General features: G+C 43.6%; 1 protein-coding gene across 1 annotated transcript in view; it reads left to right on the top strand.

Moving 5' to 3' along the window:
* Window positions 1–19,995, top strand: part of Lrp6 (low density lipoprotein receptor-related protein 6) — a 74,245-nt gene that overhangs the window by 24,260 nt on the left and 29,990 nt on the right. Inside the window, exons 5-11 of the mRNA XM_013025113.1 lie at window positions 657–1,053; window positions 2,025–2,196; window positions 12,525–12,741; window positions 13,486–13,775; window positions 15,292–15,518; window positions 17,644–17,828; window positions 18,297–18,623. Of these exons, the coding sequence (XP_012880567.1) occupies window positions 657–1,053; window positions 2,025–2,196; window positions 12,525–12,741; window positions 13,486–13,775; window positions 15,292–15,518; window positions 17,644–17,828; window positions 18,297–18,623 (1,815 nt within the window). The remainder of the gene's footprint in view (window positions 1–656; window positions 1,054–2,024; window positions 2,197–12,524; window positions 12,742–13,485; window positions 13,776–15,291; window positions 15,519–17,643; window positions 17,829–18,296; window positions 18,624–19,995) is intronic.

Genomic DNA, 19,995 nt, shown 5'->3' with positions numbered 1-19,995 from the left:
GCGCTGTGGCTCAAGTGGTAGAGCGCTAGCCTTGAGCTGAAGAGCTGAGGGACAGTGCCCAGGCCCAGAGTTCAGGCCCCATGACCGGACCCCCCAAAAAAAATCCTTCTTGAGGAAAGACTCTATATTCTCTACTTCCTTGCTCCTTTACTTAGCTATTTATTATAAAGTCATTGTTGTACTGGGGGTTGAACAGAGTTTGCTCTTGCTTAGCTTTTTTGTTCATGGTTGGTCCTCTGCCACTTCATCCACATCTCCTGGTTTTTGCTGGTTAGTTGGAGATGAGAGTTTTGTGGATTTGTCTGCTTGGGCTGGCTTTGAACCTTGATTTTCAGATCTCAGTTTCCTGAGTAGTTAGGCTTATAGGTGTGAACTACTTGTGTAAAACCATTATTGATTACCAACAGTTATGTTAATCAGAAGCTATCTAATAAATCAAAGCAGAGAGGGTCACAACTGGATTGTCCAGTTATTCTAGAGCTTGACCTCCTAGGAGACCATCCTTTTTTTGCAATATCACTGCATTTTCCACTTTGAGGAGAATGGCATCTCATTTCTTTCATTTTTAAATCCTGAAGCAGTTCTTCATTGATATAGAGCAGCTACATTTTGCTCACACCCTCAAATGATTTCTTTTTCATTTTTCCTTACTATAGGTGCTACTGAACTATTGCTTTTAGCCCGGAGGACGGACTTGAGACGTATCTCTCTGGACACCCCAGACTTTACAGACATTGTCCTTCAGTTAGAGGATATCCGCCATGCCATCGCCATTGATTACGACCCTGCGGAAGGCTACGTCTACTGGACCGACGACGAAGTGAGGGCCATACGCCGCTCCTTCATAGACGGTTCTGGCAGTCAGTTTGTGGTCACTGCTCAGATAGCCCACCCTGATGGCATTGCTGTCGACTGGGTGGCGCGAAACCTGTACTGGACGGACACTGGCACAGACCGGATAGAGGTGACAAGACTCAATGGGACCATGAGGAAGATCTTGATTTCAGAGGATTTAGAGGAACCCCGGGCCATTGTTTTAGATCCCATGGTTGGGTAAGAAGTTCTGCTGACTGTAACTCTTGTCTGGTGTTTCTGTTTTCCATAGGCCCTTGGGAACAGCACTCCATGGTAGGAAGTACAGGAACTTTATACTGCCTTATTGGAAGCAGCTCTTAAATGAGACTACAGTGATTAAATAAAATCCTAGGTTAAGGATTTGGTCCTATGGTCTTTTGCCTTGAATATATTTTTCTTTCTAAATTGAGTCCATATCTTGACTGCATTCTTCTTCTTTTTTTTTTTAATATTGACTACATTCTGACTATCAGAATTGTTAAAAAAAAAAAAACGTTTTCAGAACTCCTCCCCTTGGCTCTAATTTAGTTTCATCCATTTCAGTACTTGTAGGGGAGAATATATCTAGTTCCCCAAGCCTTGGATACTGCTTTACTCCTTCCTTAGCATTCTTTGTATGTGTGGCCATGCCACCCTGATTGCAGGCTGGGAAGGAAGCAGTAGTTTTCCTCAGACTCCCAGTATTACTGTTGGTGTGAGCTTTCTCTTGAGGACGAGCAGAGTGGCCAGTATGGTATCTCAATGCACATACCCAGTGCACAGAAACCTCAGGGCCACAAGAATCACAGCACTGCAGGAAGAATTAATTACCTGTTTGGAGAATCTGGTTTGTATTTTGAAAAGCCCTACCAGTACAGCGATGACACACCATCAAGAAAAATGTGGAAGTTATGGGGAAAAGTATAAAATATTGAGAGAAAAAAAGATAGAAGTAAAAGTGGAATCTCATTATTGGGAGACATTTTCAAAGCCAGTTATAGAAAACACTGATCTGAAAGTTTCAACAGACTCAGGTACTACTCCAAGAACGTCTTTGGCATAGTTTGATTGTGTAGATGCTTCTGGTTTTTAGAATTCTGTTCTGTAGCAGTGGCTAATGACAGGAAATGTCATGTGTGGATGGAGCTCACAATGTCTACTCTTAGCTCACTCTCTGTATACTTCCATAGGTACATGTATTGGACTGACTGGGGAGAAATCCCGAAAATTGAGCGAGCAGCTCTGGATGGTTCTGACAGAGTAGTATTGGTTAATACTTCTCTTGGTTGGCCCAACGGTTTAGCCTTGGATTATGATGAAGGCACAATATACTGGGGAGATGCCAAAACAGACAAAATTGAGGTTTGTTCCTTGCTTTTCATGTTAAAACCAATTTTACAATGGTTTCTGAGTTGATAGTAATTTAGGGCGGATATTCTTACCTTACCAGTGTTTTAGTGAAATATTATTCAACCTTCATACTTGTAGAGATAAATGGGCTTCCTCCCACCTAACTAGGATTTCTGACTTACATTACATGGGAAGCTAACGTTGTTTCTGGTCTTAAGAACTTACATGAGTGATTTTCCTCATTTTGGGTAAAGCCACTGCCAGAACTTCCTAGAGGAAGTTTATAGGAGGATGTTGGTGGGCCATATATTAAATATTAATGGTTACTACAGACAAGTTGGTCTACTATGTATCACAGCCTGGTTTTGAACTCTCAATTCTGTCTGAGCCCCCCTCAAAGCTGGGATTACAGACATGAGCCACCACACTCAGCTGCAATTTTAAAATTTTTATTTTGTGCCATATAGTAGTTTGTAGAAGATATTTGCCAAGTGATAGAATTAAATTTGTGCAATCAAATAGAATGATAGTGAAAATAGTGGTAAGTATTTTATCACAGTGCTTTGGAAATGGAACATACTGTTGATATTGAGTGTGAAGTTTTAAATTCACAACTTTGAAGTAGGCTGTACTAGAGGTTTTATAGCTCACATCATACTGAATTATGATCTTATTTTTCCTCTGGGGGTTTCAAGAGCCCTCATGTAAGGAGTGGCTTTGAATAGCTCTTCAGAGAACCTCTGCACATACCTAATGCGTAGAAAATTTGGACTGTAGAGCTGTTATTTGAGAAAGGTAATTCTGAGGAGTGCCAGGGACTTTTGAGGGAACTATGAATTGAGCGCTCTTCCCTCCAGAGTGGAAACTTGGAATTGAAGTAGCCCGTTAGTATTCCACGAGGCCCACGTACTGAAAATGGCTCCTCTGTCTTGCAGCTGGTTTCCATTACTAGCACATTTTGCCCTGTGACATTTCCTCCTGTTTTTGTTTCACCCAGATCCCCTCCTCTACACTTAGTCCAGGATAGTGTTTGAATCCTGAGCAGCAGGGGGTAGTGCTAACGAGACAGTGGTGTGATTCACTTCCAGACTGGCTGTTCAGTTGGGTGTGCCCAAGTACGACCCCCCCCCCCCCACCTAATCCACACGTGCACAAGCGCATACATGCACACACTCAGGCACACACGCATGCAGTGCCTCGAGGAAGGCAGAGCCCTGGTGTCCTGGAAGACTGAGGAGTGGTGAACTGCATCAGAAAGAAAGCTACGGTTGACTAGTTTGAAGACAAAGGCCTTGTTTCTTGCTGGGAGTTTTTCACTTCTGGAATTTATTCAGAATCACAAATAATTCAGGAGGGGTTCAGATAAAGGAATGACAATTTATGGAGTGACAGAGTTAAGTTATAAAGACAAAAGACATACTTGATTACATAATGTTTATTAACAGAGTTGCTTGTCTTGAGTACAGTACACTTGAGAATTAGTATCTGTTCTGGCTGCTTTCTTCTGGCACCTTATGTGTCTTCATATGTACAGTGAGGTCATGGCTCCCTTGCCCCGTCTTTCCTTCTTCTCCAAGGTGCCTATGGGAGGCTGAAACCCAGGGCCTCACCTGTGGGGCTACATTCTCACGTAAGCTTGCCTTGCAGATCCATCTCTCTTCCTCCAGGTTTCTGCACTTAACTGTTGTTCTTTGTCCTCTTTTGGCAGCTTGTTTGCTGTTAGTGGTAAAATTAGTTTCAGCAAGCTACACAAAGATGGCTTTATTCTTTCTACTGGAGATTCTGGAGACCTTTTACAAGTTGGGGTTCAATGGTTTTGTCGTTTTCACATAGTCTAGAAAACTGGGCAACTATTGTTTATCTGTGCAGGGATCTCCCCGCACTCCTTCCCTTTTCCTCTCTGTCTTCTTTCCTGGGCTGTGATGCCCAGGCTCACTTCAACCTCCTGGACTCATGCGATCCCCTTGCCTCAGCCTCTTGAGCCTCCTGTGTGTGCCATCACACCAGTCTGGCACATTTGAGGAGGAAACCGTTAGCTCTCTCCACTAAGACTAGAAGTCATTTATAGAAACTGTATTTACCACACCATCATTTTCTCTCAGTTTACTTGATAGTAGCTGATAATACTGAACTTGAAAACCTTGGGAAAGATAGGTTATCTCTTCCCCAGAGGCTTTTGGGTGAGTCTCCTGTTGTGTAGTGTGTAGCTGATGATCCTAGGCACTGATCTGATCTGAGACGAGCTCCCTTCTAGGCTTCTCTTGAGAAAGCCTCCCGGCTTTGTCATGCCTAGGAATGAAGCAGCTCCATCTAAGAGTCTGTCAGGTTCTGGCTGTGATCCCTTCCTTGTCTTTTGGAGGACCTGAGACTTCATTCAGGATCAGGCTGCACCTGTTGAAGTTGCATTTGTTGTGGTAGGGCGTGGCGGCATGAGGGAGAGCTCAGACCTCAGTGTGCTTGTTCACTGTGGGCCTGTCTTAGGCCCTCCTTCCTGCTGCTCTTCACTCTTTCCAGTAGTCATGTGGCCAGGGAGAAGGAATGGGGAACCCCTGGTTTCTAGATCTGACTTGTTTTTAATGGAATTACAGAGCAAACACATTTCCCTCTGATTTATCTCAACCTCTGGAAATTGGGATGGGACATCGGTCATTGCTGTGATACCATACTAAAGGACTACCACAGTGGCTGCTGCTTCAGTAACAACGTGTGTGTGTGGGGGGGGGGGGGGGGGGCTGTGCCTGCTTCCTCTGCTTGTCAGCTGATAGCGGCCACTTGCCTGTAGGTGGTGTTTAAAAGGTACTTGCTGGTACCTGTCAGGTTTCTTATTACGCTGTAATGATTTCATCCCTTTATGAACGGACTTTCTGGTTCACCCGTCTGCACTGTGTTCCCACACCTCCTGACTTCTGCCGTGTTCTTCTAGGGCTTCCTGTATTAGCAGAGAAAGAGCCATTGGTTTGCTTGGTTGGCTGGTGTTCTGCTACTTGACTTCCAGTTCTTTGCTGATTATTTTTGGAGATGGACTCTTTTGGACTTTTCTGTTCAGGCTGGTTTTGAACCTCTGTTCCTGGATCTGATCTCAGGCTCCTAAGTAGTTAAGATTACAGTACAGGTGCAAGCCACTGGCACCTGGCTTTGAGCTTTTTGTTTTTTTAATCCTTCTTTTGCTGGTCCTGGGACTTGAACTCAGGGCTTGGGTACTCTCTCTAAGCTTTTGTTCTCAAGGCTAACATTCTGCCACTTGAACTGAAGCACCACTTCCAGCTTTTTAATGGTTAATTGTAGATAAAAGTCTCATAGGCTTTCCTGCTTGGGCTGGCTTTTCTCAGTTTCGGCCTCCCCAGTAGCTAGGCTTGGAGGCATGAGCCATGGCACCCGGCCCTGGCTTTGTTTTTGAGAAGCCTTAAATGTGGAAGGTAGCTCAGGCTGGCCTCTCTCTGGCCTCTGCCTTGCAAGTGGTAGGATTATATGAGGATGTCACCTTGCTTGGTTAGCTTGTGTTTTCTTTTTTTTTGGTCGGTGGTGGAGCCTGAACTCTGGGTCTGGGTGCTGTCCCTCAGCTCTTCGGCACAAGGCTAGCTCTTTACCACTTGAGCCACAGCGCTACTTCTGGCCTTTTCTGCTTATGTGGTGCTAAGGAATCGAATCCAGGGCCTCATGCATGTAAGGCAAGCGCTCTACCACTGAGCCATCTTTCCAGTCCCAGCTTGTGTTTTCTTGAGGGTACCTTTCTACTTTTTAACTGAATAAAAAAAATTAAGCTTTGTATTGAAATAATGACAGTATCATATCTAAATTTTCCTCACAGTTCATTCTTCAATTATTCTTTTTTTACCTAAGCTTCTCTTCCTTCTGAGGTTCTGCTGACAGTGTGACAATACCTGGTAGTTAATAGGTTTAAAAAAGAGAGATTTTTCTTGTCTAAGAGTATCTGGATTTGTTTGAAATCTTAGTATGAATTTCCTTACTTTAGAGGATACAATAGCTATATGTGGTTTTGTCAATTCTAATTATTTCTGGCATAATTTTTTTGGGCAGCAGAAATGGAGACTATTAACATGTTTAGTAGCCAAGGAATTTTGAATAAAGAGGGTATTATTGTCTAGGATGTGTGCTGAAAACTTGGCATTTGGTGAATGTTCTGTTTTATATTCTAAGCCTGAAATTGCAGGGCTATGTTTTCCTCTGATGACAACTTCTTTTTTTTTTTTTATCAACACCCTACCTAATAAGGAATTTTTCCCCCCCAAGGATTATTTATTTTTAAAGGAATTTCTTTGCTTGGCATCTTTAACCTGTATATTGTGAAAGTCTGTCAAAACTCATAAGGGCCTATTTGTGATGTTTTTTTCCTGCTGTTGGTTTCTAAGATTAATTCTGTGTTAAGAAATTGTAATAGTATAATTACCTATTGTTGAGATAAAACTCTCATGCTTATATGGCAAGTATCAGCAGGTACTTCCTTTTGAATCTTTGCCAGTTTATGTAATATTTAGTGTTCCTTTAGACTGATACTTTTTGTCTGAGAAACCTTCAAGAATGGTTTCTGCTGCTGTACCCTGCTCTATGCATACATTTTCCCTACACTTTCATGAGACTTGATCATGGAAGAATGACCAGTAAACTCCATCCAGTAGGTCCTCAGCTGAATAGACAGCACCTGGATTTTGAATCTCTGTCCACTGAGTTGTACCTGCGGTTTTGTCCTACTGAATCCTTTTTACATCATCTCATGATAATGAATTTGCAAAATCTGCTCATTGATTGTGAGCTGCCCACTGATGAAGTCTAGCAACATTACCTGACAGATTTGCCATAACCCATAGCCACCCATGCCACTGTCATCCAGTCATGTGCTGTTGTCTCCTTATCTGCCTGCCTCGCTCCGTTTCTGGAGTCTGTAATAAGAGAGGCTTACTTGATGATAGGTGTACTGACGCTATCCTGAATTGCCACAACAACCCCTAGAGCCATACCAAACAAGGGCTTCCTCCCAGTAAGGAGCCAAGGTAGTTTTACCTATAGAATTAGCATAATCTGATGCAGGTTGGTACTTAGAAAGCACATGAGTGACCAAGTTTGAACTTGCCCTAGGACTTTTTTTTTTATATTTTGGTGCTGAGGTTTGAACTCAGGGCCTCATGCTTGCTTGGCTTGCTCGTGGACCAGCTTGGCTGGTCCTGTAATACTTGAGCCATACCTCCCTCTTGCTTTTCTCTTGGACTTCCTGCCTGGGCTAACTTTGAACTGCAGTCCTCTGATCTCAGCTTCCCCAGTAGCTAGAATTATAGATATACTTACTCCCTTACCTCATGTTTAATATAAAACCACCTAATGTGTGTGTGTAGATAGTTCTAGTTCAATCAGATTATTCCAATGCATACATTCCTTTGGGGTTTTATATTCCTGCAGGACAAGAGCTTTGGTTTTCATGTCCTGCCTTTTTTTTTTTTTTTTTGTTGGTCGTGGGGCTTGAACTCTGGGCCTGGGCGCTGTCCCTCAGCTCTTCAGCTCAAGGCGAGCGCTCTACCACTTGAGCTACAGCGCCACTTCCGGTTTTCTGGTGGTTTATTGGAGATAGGAGTCTCACAGTCTTTCCTGCTCGGGCTGGCTTTGAACCGCAATCCTCAGATCTCAGCCTTCTGAGTAGCTAGGATTACAGGCATGAGCCACGAGCGCCCAGCTTGGCCTGCTTTTCTTTAGTGTTCCCCCTTGCCCATAGTGTCTTGCTATATCACTTCTTACATATCTCCAGTGAGGAAGTACTGGCTCCTCACCGATCTGTCTGACCAATTGCTCAGGAAATTCACCTCTTCCAGGAGTTCTGTTCCTTGTGATCGTTTCCTTGTTGCAGTGTTTTGAGCTTGCAGAGCCTCTTAGGTTGGTCTCAGTGTCCTTTTCACATGCATTGTTGAGCATTGTAGTAAAAACCATCTAGTGGAGCTGGGAAGGTGGCTCAGTGGTAGAGTGTTTGCCTTGCACACATGAGGCCCTTGCACACATGAGGTCCTGGGTCCCTCAGCGCCACATAAGCAGAAAAAGCTGAAAGTGGCGCTGTGGCTCAAGTAGAGCGCTAGCCTTGTGCTGAAGAGCTGAGGGACAGCGACCAGACCCAGAGTTCAGGCCCCATGACTGACAAAACAACAACAACAACAAAACCTAGTGCAAACAATGTCATCTTGCTATTTCTAAGCGTGCAGTGTAGTCGTGTGACTGTGGGCACAGTTTTGTGTAGCAGGTCTCTTGTCAGATCTCTGCCACTTTAGTGGGGTACATGACTGAAACTAGCCTTTAAATAACTGCTTCCCTTTTCTTTTCCCCTCCATCCAGCTTCTGCAAACTGTCATTCTAGTAATCTGTCTGGTACTGGGATAGAATGTGAAGTGGTCAATTTATTGCTTGTCGTGGGGTATTTTCTTTACATAAAATTCAAGTAGAATAGTATTCCATTGTGTATACATGCACTACGTTTTGTTTAATCTATTCATCCGTTGCTGTCTCGTTGGCTTTTGTGAACTATGCAACCACAAACGAACAAATATCTCTTCAGGATCTGGTTTTCAATTCCTTTGGATATATACTAGAAGGGGGACTGCCCAGACATGGAGCAATTCTATTTTTAAACCTTTGAGCACCTCTGTCATTGTCAAAGCACTTTGTGGAACAGTGGTGTATTCCAACCAAAGAGCCTTGATTCTTTTTAATGAGGAATATTTAAAAAATCTAGTCTGGGGCATACGGTGTCCTCATCACCTTGGGAGTAATCTTCCTTTTGATACTTACATGTGATCGTTAAGTTTTTCCTACTTGCATTACAAATAGAATTTCTTGTAGGCATGCTTAAAAAACGAGGTGCACTGTTTGCTGGTTGACTTAATATTTTCTCTTGTTGCATTTGTGGGGCCTCACTACTCTGGGGGCTCTCAGAAGTGTCTCGTGGAGCATATGATAACTGTTGCTCAGTGTTTATCATAATGAGGCCTTTATCTGGAAGTCAGAGCTTTATTGTATTCCTCAGGCTTCCTGAGACATTTGGGTTTTAGAAAGACTTGGTTTGGGGAGTGACTCTTGCCCAGCTTTATTTGTCTGCAAATGAGTATAATAATTGTAAAAGTCTATGCTAAGCAGAGCTCCTTCAGAAAATATTATAAAATTATTTAGTGTAAATATACTTTTGTGCTCTTTTCTTTGTTTTTTTGTTGGTCGTGGGGCTTGAACTCTGGGCTTGGGCACTTTCCCTGCACTCTTCAGCTCAAGGCAAGTGCTCTACCGCTTGAGCCACAGCGCCACTTTTCTTTTCTTTTTTTTTTATGTTGGTCCTGGGGCTTGAACTCTGGGTCTGGGCTCTGTCCCTCAGCTCTTCAGCTCAAAGCTAATGCTCTATTTTGTGTTCTTTTTTTTTTTTTATTGTGAAAATACTGTAGGGAGGGGTTAACAATTACATGGGCAAGATAATGAGTACATTTCTTATCAAGCATTGTTGAGTCCTCCTTTGTTTCCCCTCCCCTCCCTTCCCCTTCCCCTCCGTCACCCATCCCCCTCACCCCACCCCCACCCCCCTTTTGTGTTCTTTTCATGTTGAAAACTTCTTGGGTACTCAGACCTAGCTTGTCTGGAGCTAGGTTACAAAGCTGTTAGCCTAACACTACACCTCCAGAGCAGGGAGACCTTCCTGCCTGCCTCCCCTCTGTGTGCACGGCATTGCTTGTTGCTTCCATGGGCTTTAGCAAGATTGAAATGCTGTTTGCCCAAGATACATGTTTGAACCTCAGGGCCTAAGTGCTGTCTCCGAGCTTTTGTGTTCAAGGCTAATGCTGTTCCACTTGAGCCACAACTGTACTTCCAACTTTTTTTGGTGGTTCATTGGAGGTAAGTGTCTCATGGACTTTGCTGCCTGGGCTGGTTTTGAATTGTGATCCTCAGATCTCAGCCTCCTCTGTAGCTAGGGTTCCAGGTATGAACCACCAACACCCAGCTTGGGTTTTATTTATCTTTTGGCCTTTCTTTCCTTTAATTTTTCTCTCTGAAAATAATACTCAGCCGATCTGCATAGCATTGTGTACATACATAAACTGAAAGCCCATTCCAAAAGCTGTATTTAGGGCTGGGAATGGAGCTCAGTAGAGTGTGCTTGTCTAGTTGAGCAAGGCCCTGACTCCCTCCCTGATACACACACACACACACACACACACACACACACACACACACACACACACACATCTTTTACTGATTAAAGCAAAAGACTTTCATGTTCACCAGGCTTCTTGGGTTTTATTATTTTTTTATTTTATTTTATTTTTTTGCCGGTCATGAGGCCTAAACTCTGGGCCTGGGCATTGTCCCTCAGCTCTTCAGCTCAAGGCTAGGACTCTACCCCTTGAGCCATAGCACCACTTCTGGCTTTTTCTGTTTATGTGGTGCTGAGGCATTGAACCCAGGGCCTCATGCATGCAAGGCAAGCACTCTACCATTGAGCTACCTTCCCAGCCCCTCCTTGGGTTTTATTTTTGTTGTTCTATTAAGATGGGGTCTTGCTGTGGTGCCTCAGCTTGCCTCATTCTTTTCAGTTCAGGTGACTTTCCTGCCTCAACCGCACTTACTCTGTTTTTAAAAATACCATTTTTATGCACACACATATGTACACACATAAATGGGCACATGCATACCTATAGCCATCTAGCTAGCTATCTATAGCTAGGATTATAGGCTTGAGCCACTAGCACATGGCTTTTGGTGAAGGTTTAAATCCACCTTCTGGAATAGTGTAGCACTGCTACCCCAGCTCACTTCATGATTGGTGCTGGGATGTCTGTTGTCATCTGTTCCTTGAACGTGTCTTGTCAAGTGAAGTTGCATAGCAGCCATTTGGGTAGTAGACTGGCTGCATTCCAAGGTTTCATGGGTAATCCTGTCTTGACATTTAATGAGCTGATGAAACTGCTGTAATGTCTGTAGAAAGTATGCCATCACCTGGCCCTCATGCAGAGAGGGTGCTCCTCGCCTGTGTCTATTTCTCTCTGTAGCCCACATGCTCAATGTGGTTTACAGTATCTGGTAATGCTTCCGAATAATAAACCAAGGCCACAATGTGGTTAGGACAGCTGAAACCGCTGGAGACTCTAGTTCAGATCTTGAGTGAGATTTTAGAAATGACAGAAGCTTAATTTCAGTTTAATTAAAGCACTCTGAGGTAATACAGTGAGGCACTCTTAAGAGTTGCCAGATGTAATTAACATGTCGGTTTAGCTTTTAAAGCACAAGGGCAATATTTGGAATTGCCTGTATTTTTTTTCACTTGTTCTAGATTCAGAATGTACAGACAAGCTTTTGCTGTGTTTTATTTTAAACATAAGGAGTTTTATAAAGCTAGTAACCTGTCCAAAATAGTTGCTTATTGAACTTAAGATGATAACATCAAAGAATTGATTTATTGAGCAGTCTTCTCTTTTCTTTTCTCTCCTCCTTTCTCTCTTTTTATCATTTGAGAGAGTTTCACTGTATATTTCAGGCTAGCCTAGAACTTGCTATGTAGACACAACTTGCTTTGAGCTCAAGTCCAACCACCATCTTCTGAGTGCTGGGATTACAGGTGTGTACCACCATGCCTGGCTTTGAGATCGTGTTTATCTGATAGTTTTTTGATAATGGTGGCTGCTTTAGTCAAAATAACAAAAAATAAAAAGACTGCTAAGTGGAAAAAGTTCTTTAAAAAAATCCAGTGGTTTATGAGTTGGGTGTTCGTAGGAAAATGTTTCCTTATGTATAAGAAGGCAGAAATAAAACTCTCAGGATAAAATGAAATAGGTTGAAAAACAAGATATATGGTAAAGTTTTTAATATGTTACAGTTTGAAAATAAGTTTGCAAACTTAAGGTGAAGATATTTTGAATTTTTTTTGTTTTGTTTTTGTGTCCAGTCGTGGGGCCTGAACTCTGGGCTACGGCGCTGTCCCTCAGCTCTTCAGCTCAAGGCTAGCGCTCTACCACTTGAGCCACAGCTCCACTTCCAGCTTTTTTTCTTTTTGCTTATGTGGTGGCTGGGGAATCGAACCCAGGGCCTCATGCATGCAAGGCAAGCACTCTACTACTGAGCCATCATCCCAGCCCGATATTTTGAATTTTGACATAGTCAATTAATAGATTTAGAGTTGAATCATAAGAGATCAGAGGAGAAGATGAAAAATATAAGCTTATGTTGGATATTTGAGATTATTCTCAGTAAATAATCATGTTGTAATTTTCTGAAAGTGATAGGAAAACCTAAGATGACTGGGATTTGTTTTTAAATACATTTGAAGGCTAAGTACTTACTGTTTTCCTTCTTCAAATCTACACTTGAAGGTTATGAACACTGATGGCACTGGAAGACGAGTACTGGTGGAAGACAAAATTCCTCACATATTTGGGTTTACTTTGCTGGGCGACTATGTTTACTGGACTGACTGGCAGAGGCGTAGCATCGAAAGAGTGCACAAGCGGAGTGCAGAGCGGGAGACCATCATAGATCAGTTGCCTGACTTAATGGGGCTAAAGGCCACAAGCGTTCATCGGATCATTGGTAAGTCATTCCAAAACCTCTTCAAAATGAACCTGAAAAGAGGCAAAGAGTAGTTTGTAAAGCACCAGTGAAATTGTTGATGTTTGGAGCAGTATAGAAATGTTTACTCTTTCCCTCCCTCCCTCCCTCCCCCCCCCTTCCCTCTCCCTCCCTCCCTCCCTCCCTCCCTCCCTCAATACTGGGGACCTAGGTGCTGTCCTTGATCTTTTTTTGCTCAAGGCTAGTGTTGTACCACTTGAGGCACAATTTTACTTTTGGCTTTTTGGTGGGTTCATTGAAAATAAGAGTCTCATGGACTTTTTTGCCTGGGCTGGCTTTGAACCAAGATCTTGAGATCTCAGCTGCTAAGGGGTGTGAGCCACCAGGGTCTGCCTTTTAATTCTTTGATTGTTCTGTTTGAACAATTTGTGTTCTTACATACACAAACACAGGCCTTGCCACCCCTCATCCTATTGGATGAGTGATACATCTTATTGTAAAGCTTCTTATGGGAATAAAGGAAAGTATTTTGCCATCCTTCCACTTCCTATGGATCTTGGTATTTGGTTAGAATTGAAACTCGATTAGAGCAAGATGAGTCCTTGTGAACCAAATGTGTGCTGATTTTTTTTTAATTTCTTGATTTAATTTTTGTTATCTTTAGTTGTACAAAGGGGTTTTGTTCAAGTGTGCATTGACTTAAAATTGGACTGTGTCGTGTCAGTGAGCCTGTTCTGTGTTTTTCACAACAAATGTATCTTTTAGGTTCCAACCCTTGTGCTGAGGAAAATGGAGGGTGCAGCCATCTTTGTCTCTATAGACCTCAGGGCCTTCGCTGTGCCTGCCCCATTGGTTTTGAACTCATCAGTGACATGAAGACCTGCATTGTCCCAGAGGCTTTTCTTTTGTTTTCGAGGAGAGCAGATATCAGACGAATTTCTTTGGAAACAAACAATAACAATGTGGCCATTCCACTCACTGGTGTCAAGGAAGCCTCTGCTTTGGATTTTGATGTGACAGACAACCGGATTTATTGGACTGATATATCACTCAAGGTAAGCAAGGGAATTTTGGAGTATTGACCTTAGGAACTAGAAAGGAGAGCTTCTGTGTGTGTGCATGTGTGTGCACATGTGCCTGTGCCAACTGTAGGGCTTGAACTCAGAGCCTTATGTACTTACTTGGCTTTTTCACTAAGAGCTGGCACTTTACCACTTGAGCCACACCCCCAATTCTGGCTTTTTGCTGGTTAATTGGAGATAAGAATCTTATAGACTTGAGAGAACAACAAAGGAGGGAGTAGCAAGAAATGTACTCATTACCTTACTGATGTAACTGTTACCCCTCTGTACAGTATCTTTACAATAAAAATAAAGCGGGTTGCTGGTGGCTCACACCTGTAATCCTAGCTACGCAGGAGGCTGAGATCTGAGGATCATGGTTCAAAGCCAGCCCACGCAGGAAAGTCCGTGAGACTCATCTCCAATAAACCACTTAGAAAACTGGAAGTGGTGCTGTGGTTCAAGTGGTAGAGCGCTTGCTTTGAGCTGAAGAGCTGAGGGACAGTGTTCAGGCCTAGAGTTCAAGCCCCATGACCGACAAAAATAAAAATTTTAAAAATTAAATAAAATAAAAAGAAACTTATAGACTTTCCTGCCTGGGCTGGCTTTGAACCTTGGTCCTCAGATCTTAGTTTGAGCCACCAATGCTGGGCTAAGGGAGAACTTCTTGAACTAGTGTGTTTTGTGTTTGTGTGTGCATGTGCATGCATGTGTGCTGATCCTGGGGTTTGAACTGTGTCTTTCGGTTTTCACTTTTGGTTTTTGTGGTGCTTATTGGCGGTAAGAGTCTCATGGACTTTCCTTTCTGGGCTGGCTTCAAACTGTGATCCTCAGATCTCAGCCTCCTGAGTAGCTAGGTTTACAGGCATGAGCCACCAGTGCCCAACTTTAGCTACATTTTTATCAGATAAATGTCTTAAAGATACTTGACTCCTGATTATTTAAAACACAAATTATAAGCCTGAGGTAAAAACTGCAAATTATGAGTTAAAGCATCCCTTTGTTTTCTTCTCTCTAGAGTACATGTTGAGGTATGTACGGGGATGGAGGGAGGAAACTCCTTGGGCCTGGCAGCTGTATTCAGGACCTGTCACTTGCAAGAGTTCTGCCACTCCAGCCTAGCCTGTTCTCAGATATCCTCTCACTTCTACCCCTGGTGAAAGTGGGCTCAGGTGTGAACCACCACCCTTGATTTTTAGAGATAGGGTCTGACTTTTTGCGCAGCTTGGCCTTGAACTGCAGTCTTCCCGGTCTCTGCCTCCCAAGTCACAGGGATTATAGGAGGTGCCACCACATCTCCCACCCAGTGGAGCAATCTGATTCTTCAGCAGTTCCAACTTTTCAGTGGCAGTGGACTCACATTTGCACTTATTAGAGATTGATACCAATGTTTTTTCTGCTCTTGAAAACTTTGCATGTGAAGTTTGTTGGTGTGTAAAGTTTTGCCACTAAACACTTGTCCCCAACATTAACCATTGAGACTGTCATTCTGTGTTTTGTGCTTCTGCAGACCATCAGCAGGGCCTTTATGAATGGCAGTGCACTGGAGCACGTGGTAGAGTTCGGCTTGGACTACCCAGAAGGCATGGCGGTGGACTGGCTGGGGAAGAACCTGTACTGGGCAGACACGGGGACCAATCGAATCGAGGTGTCCAAGTTGGACGGGCAGCACCGACAGGTTCTGGTGTGGAAAGACCTGGACAGCCCCAGAGCTCTGGCCTTGGACCCTGCAGAAGGGTGGGTGGCTTTCTTCGTGCATTCTGAGTGTCATCAACCTGCACTTGCTTGCGCAACGCCATGCTAGGTTCCAAATGGTTGTAGTAAACCCACAAAAACAGTGAATGCTCAGAAACAGCAGCAGTCTTTCCCACAGTGTCAGGTCCCAGCATCCAGAAAGAATACATGAAAAATCCCAGAAAAAAAGAATTCATACAACTTAAATAGCTTTTATAAAAGCTCATTATTAGATTTTTGCCCTTAACTGGGTCAAGTTGATAAGTTATACCATATCATAGGTGGGTATAGGAAGAAACAGAACAGGTAGAGTTACTGTCCTGGCTCTACTGGGGCTGGTAAAGGGAGATGGCTACACATTGCCCAAAGCTCCTCTACTTATCAACTCAGTATGTATGTGTTGAGAATGGAGCCCAGGCCAGGGCCTTGCACAGAGAAGCCCCAGTTTACAATATACATTAAGCCAAGCGGGGCTGTTAAGTTTATCATGATGGCACAGAATGCAAATGGAGTTAGTTACATGACTTGTTTTTCAAGGCTGGGTGGGTGGTCCTTAGAGAAGTCAGCAGGTTTCAGACAGCAGTGAAGACATCGGAGCTATGAAGGAAAACTTTTAGGAGAAGTCAGCATTGTGAACATAGCAATACTGCTGCCTCTGTCCTTAGAAAGGGTTCCATGAAGTTACCACAGTGACCCCGTGATTAGCTACTTAGCCATCTAGTTGGAAGGCTATCAAAGACAGCTTCTCTACTTTGACATTGTGGTGAGATTATGGTAGTATTTGCTCTGAGCATTAGTGGCCAGTCAGATAAATTTAGAAGTCCGGAGTTCTCACTGAGGGCTCCAGTACTCATTAGATAAATTTAGAAGCCCTTAGTTCTCACTAAGGATTCTAGTGTAAGTTGCTGCTGGCAAGTGTAAAACTTCTCTCACAGTTGTTCTCTTTGCTCTTCTGTGTGCACATGCTTGTCAGCTGACAAGTGCAGTGTAAGCAGAGCCTAGAATGGCTTTCATTTTCAGGAAAGCTTGTTCATACATTGCTGCCGTGCCAGCCATCAGTGGCCCAGTGGCACATGAATGTCTGTCCGTGGTGTTTCTGGCCCTGTCTCTGAAACTAGCCCCTTACGAGCTGAGTTGAAAGGCATTTGGCTCAAGGACTAGGTTCAAGTCATGGAATTGGCTTTGAAACACAGGGCAAATCCTTCCCATTTCTTTAGTACTTTAGCCTCCCCATCTCTACAATGCCAGGGTGTGGGGTTCCTCAGTGCTGTATTTCACAGGGACCTGCTAGTAATGTTCATACCCCTGCTGACCTAGCAGGGAGCTGACTCATTGTATTTGACCAGTGCAGTGCGTTCCCACGGACGGTTCTTACTGGTGCACTGTGCTCCCGTGGACCGCTCTTACCCGTGCAGTGCATTCCCACGGACGGTTCTTACTGGTGCACTGTGCTCCTGTGGACCACTCTTACCCATGTAGTGCGTTCCCATGGACGGTTCTTACTGGTGCAGTGGCTCCCATGGACCACTCTTACTGGTGCAGTGCATTCCCACAGATGGTTCTTACTGGTGCATCATGCTCCCATGGACCTCTTGTACCGGTGCACTGCACTCTTACTAGTGCAGGGCATTCTTGCAGACACCTCTTAGTGTTGTAGTATGTTCCCATGGACTGTTTGGGCTTTGCTTCTTACATCAACCTCAGGCCATTGCTGCTTTTGCATGTGGTATGATCTTGCAGCTTGTTTTGATTACACAAGTTGAAAGTCCAGTATTTTAGATATTTAAGTTGCTGTGTTCGGATTCGTGCACCAGGACTTGATCCTTTGCTATTATCTTGAATAATAGTTTCATAAATGCTCGTGCACAATAAAGAAATAATTGGTTTGTGTCCAGTTCCTAGGTTTGAATGGAACAAATTCATTAGAAAGGCTGAGAGCTAACTCATATCCTTTTCTAAGATGTGTGAAAATAGGTTTAGCTGAAAGTGACAAAGTAATTGAAGAATTACAGCCCAATTTGTTTTCCCCATTTGCTTGGTTTAACATACGTATTTTTAGTTATTTTTCATGAGTGTGGGCCTATCGAAGTGGAATGCTTACAGAACGTTTCCATTGTTAATTCCTCAGATTTATGTACTGGACTGAATGGGGCGGAAAGCCTAAGATAGACAGAGCCGCCATGGATGGAGGTGAGCGAACCACATTGGTTCCTAACGTGGGTCGAGCAAATGGTCTGACCATCGATTATGCCAAGAGACGGCTTTACTGGACAGACTTGGACACCAACTTAATAGAGTCTTCAAATATGCTAGGTAAGTTCTGCTGCTCTGCTCACAGTGCATGCTCTTCATACAGAAGTCATGGCTGCTATTCATGGAAAAGATTCCATGAGCGACAGCTTCCCTTTCTCAGAGTGTACCCTTATTATTACTAACAACAGTCTAGTTACTTTGAGTCATGTCTATTTAGTATGAAGAAAATCTCATCCTTGTTTGTAATACTGTGGTTCGTAGGTATTTCTCTTTGTGGGAGGAACAAATGCTGACATATAGGCTGATAAGAAGTGAAAATACAGGCTCAGATGATTCATGGGAGTTGGAAGCAGCAGCAGTGATTACTAGTGGGAAGTGCAGGAGTAGTTTCCTAGGACTGGTCTGGTATTAGAATTGTTTTGAAATGAATTGTTCTATTTTAAATCAGTTGCAGATGTAATGCTTTCTGTTAAGACACTGTGTCTTCACACATTTCACCCGCTGCTTCTCTGCTGACTTTGAAACTAGGACTCAATCGGGAAGTGATAGCAGATGACTTGCCTCATCCTTTTGGCTTAACTCAGTACCAAGATTATATCTACTGGACGGACTGGAGCCGGCGCAGCATTGAGCGTGCCAATAAAACGAGTGGCCAAAACCGCACCATCATTCAGGGCCATTTGGACTATGTGATGGACATCCTCGTCTTCCACTCCTCTCGGCAGGCAGGCTGGAATGAGTGTGCCTCCAGCAATGGGCACTGCTCCCACCTCTGCCTGGCTGTGCCCGTTGGGGGGTTCGTCTGTGGGTGCCCTGCCCACTACTCCCTGAATGCTGACAACAGGACTTGTAGCGGTGAGCTGCATGTCCCCTCTGCCCCCGTTAAGGTTACATGAGACGAGAAAGCCTCATTTTACATGCTACAGTCCAGGTTTTCCAGAGTGAAAAATTGTGGAAGTCCAGTACCGATTGTTTAAAAAGGAGAATATCTAAAAGGAGAGGACCAAAGGGAGAGATGCTAATTTTTGTCACTTACTTGATGATAACAACTTGATGCTACAGAAATTTAAATCTTTTATCTTAGGGCAAGCCAGACAGTGTCACAGAAAAGAATGACAGGTGTTTTTTTTTTTTTTTTTTTTTTACATAATTCTTAGTCACAACGAAGGAAGGAAAGAGCAGTATAGATAGTACATTAAGGAAAATCCAAAACATAATCTCCTGTGTTTTGAAATGCACAGGCCAAGCCAGATAGAACAACTTATTTTGGTATGAGGCCAGACAGGGCACACAAAGGAGGATGTCTAACTCAGAACTAGACAGGGAAAGTGGAGTACACATGCTGTAAACCCAGTGCGCATGTGCTAGTCTGTGCCAGTTCTGTTAGCAGATCTGCCCATCCGGTGGTGAATCCAGATTTTGGAGCTGTAGGGAAGGGTGGGTACACAATAGCTTTCAGGTCAAATGTAGAAAATGATTTGCATTAAACATAAACACTGTTAACAAGGCAGCAACATGGTTGCTGGGGAGATATGGGACATGACCAATGTTTACATGAGGGCCTGTGCCCTAGTGGAGAGACGAGACAAATTAGTAGGTATGATTAAAAACAAATCTAGAGATGAGAATATTCAAGGCGGACATAGTAACATAGTGTGTTAATGTATTAAGGGAGTGGGGGGAAGGTGTGTCTTCTGAGGTGGCTCCCATGGGAGATGTTTCATCAGGAAGTTGCGTGGTTTGGCTAATGAAGAGCGGGCTATACTCCAGCCCATGCCCAGTGCACTTGGTACCTTGCTCAAGTGCACTGTGGTGCCTGCTGGGCTTGGCTTGGTCTTATAGCTCACTTCATTCTTGTCCAAGAGCAGCACCTTCCTTTTAACACAGCTGCCTTCTAAAGATGACTGGACAGCTTCCTTTGCTATACCCCTCCAGCCTCTGCATCCCACGTCTTCGTTGGGAGAAGGCAATCTGCAGATAGCTGCCAACATCATTTTGCAGCACCTGTGGGAGGGAGTGGTTTGAGATAGATAGTGTAGATTCAGACATACTGTGTCAGGTTTAGCACTGACTGTAAATAAACTCTTACCTTCCTCAGAAATACTGAGCCATTTATAGTTATTAATACCTTCAGTAGATTTGAAACAAGCATTTATTTGGAGCTACATTTGTTTCCATCCATCCACCAATAGGTGATGCTGTTTCTGAGCTCAGTCATCCTCCTGCC

This window comes from Dipodomys ordii, unplaced genomic scaffold, assembly GCF_000151885.1.
Source record: "Dipodomys ordii isolate 6190 unplaced genomic scaffold, Dord_2.0 Scaffold81, whole genome shotgun sequence".
NCBI classification, from domain to species: Eukaryota; Metazoa; Chordata; class Mammalia; order Rodentia; family Heteromyidae; genus Dipodomys; species Dipodomys ordii.
This window is presented reverse-complemented; position numbering and strand designations above follow the sequence as displayed.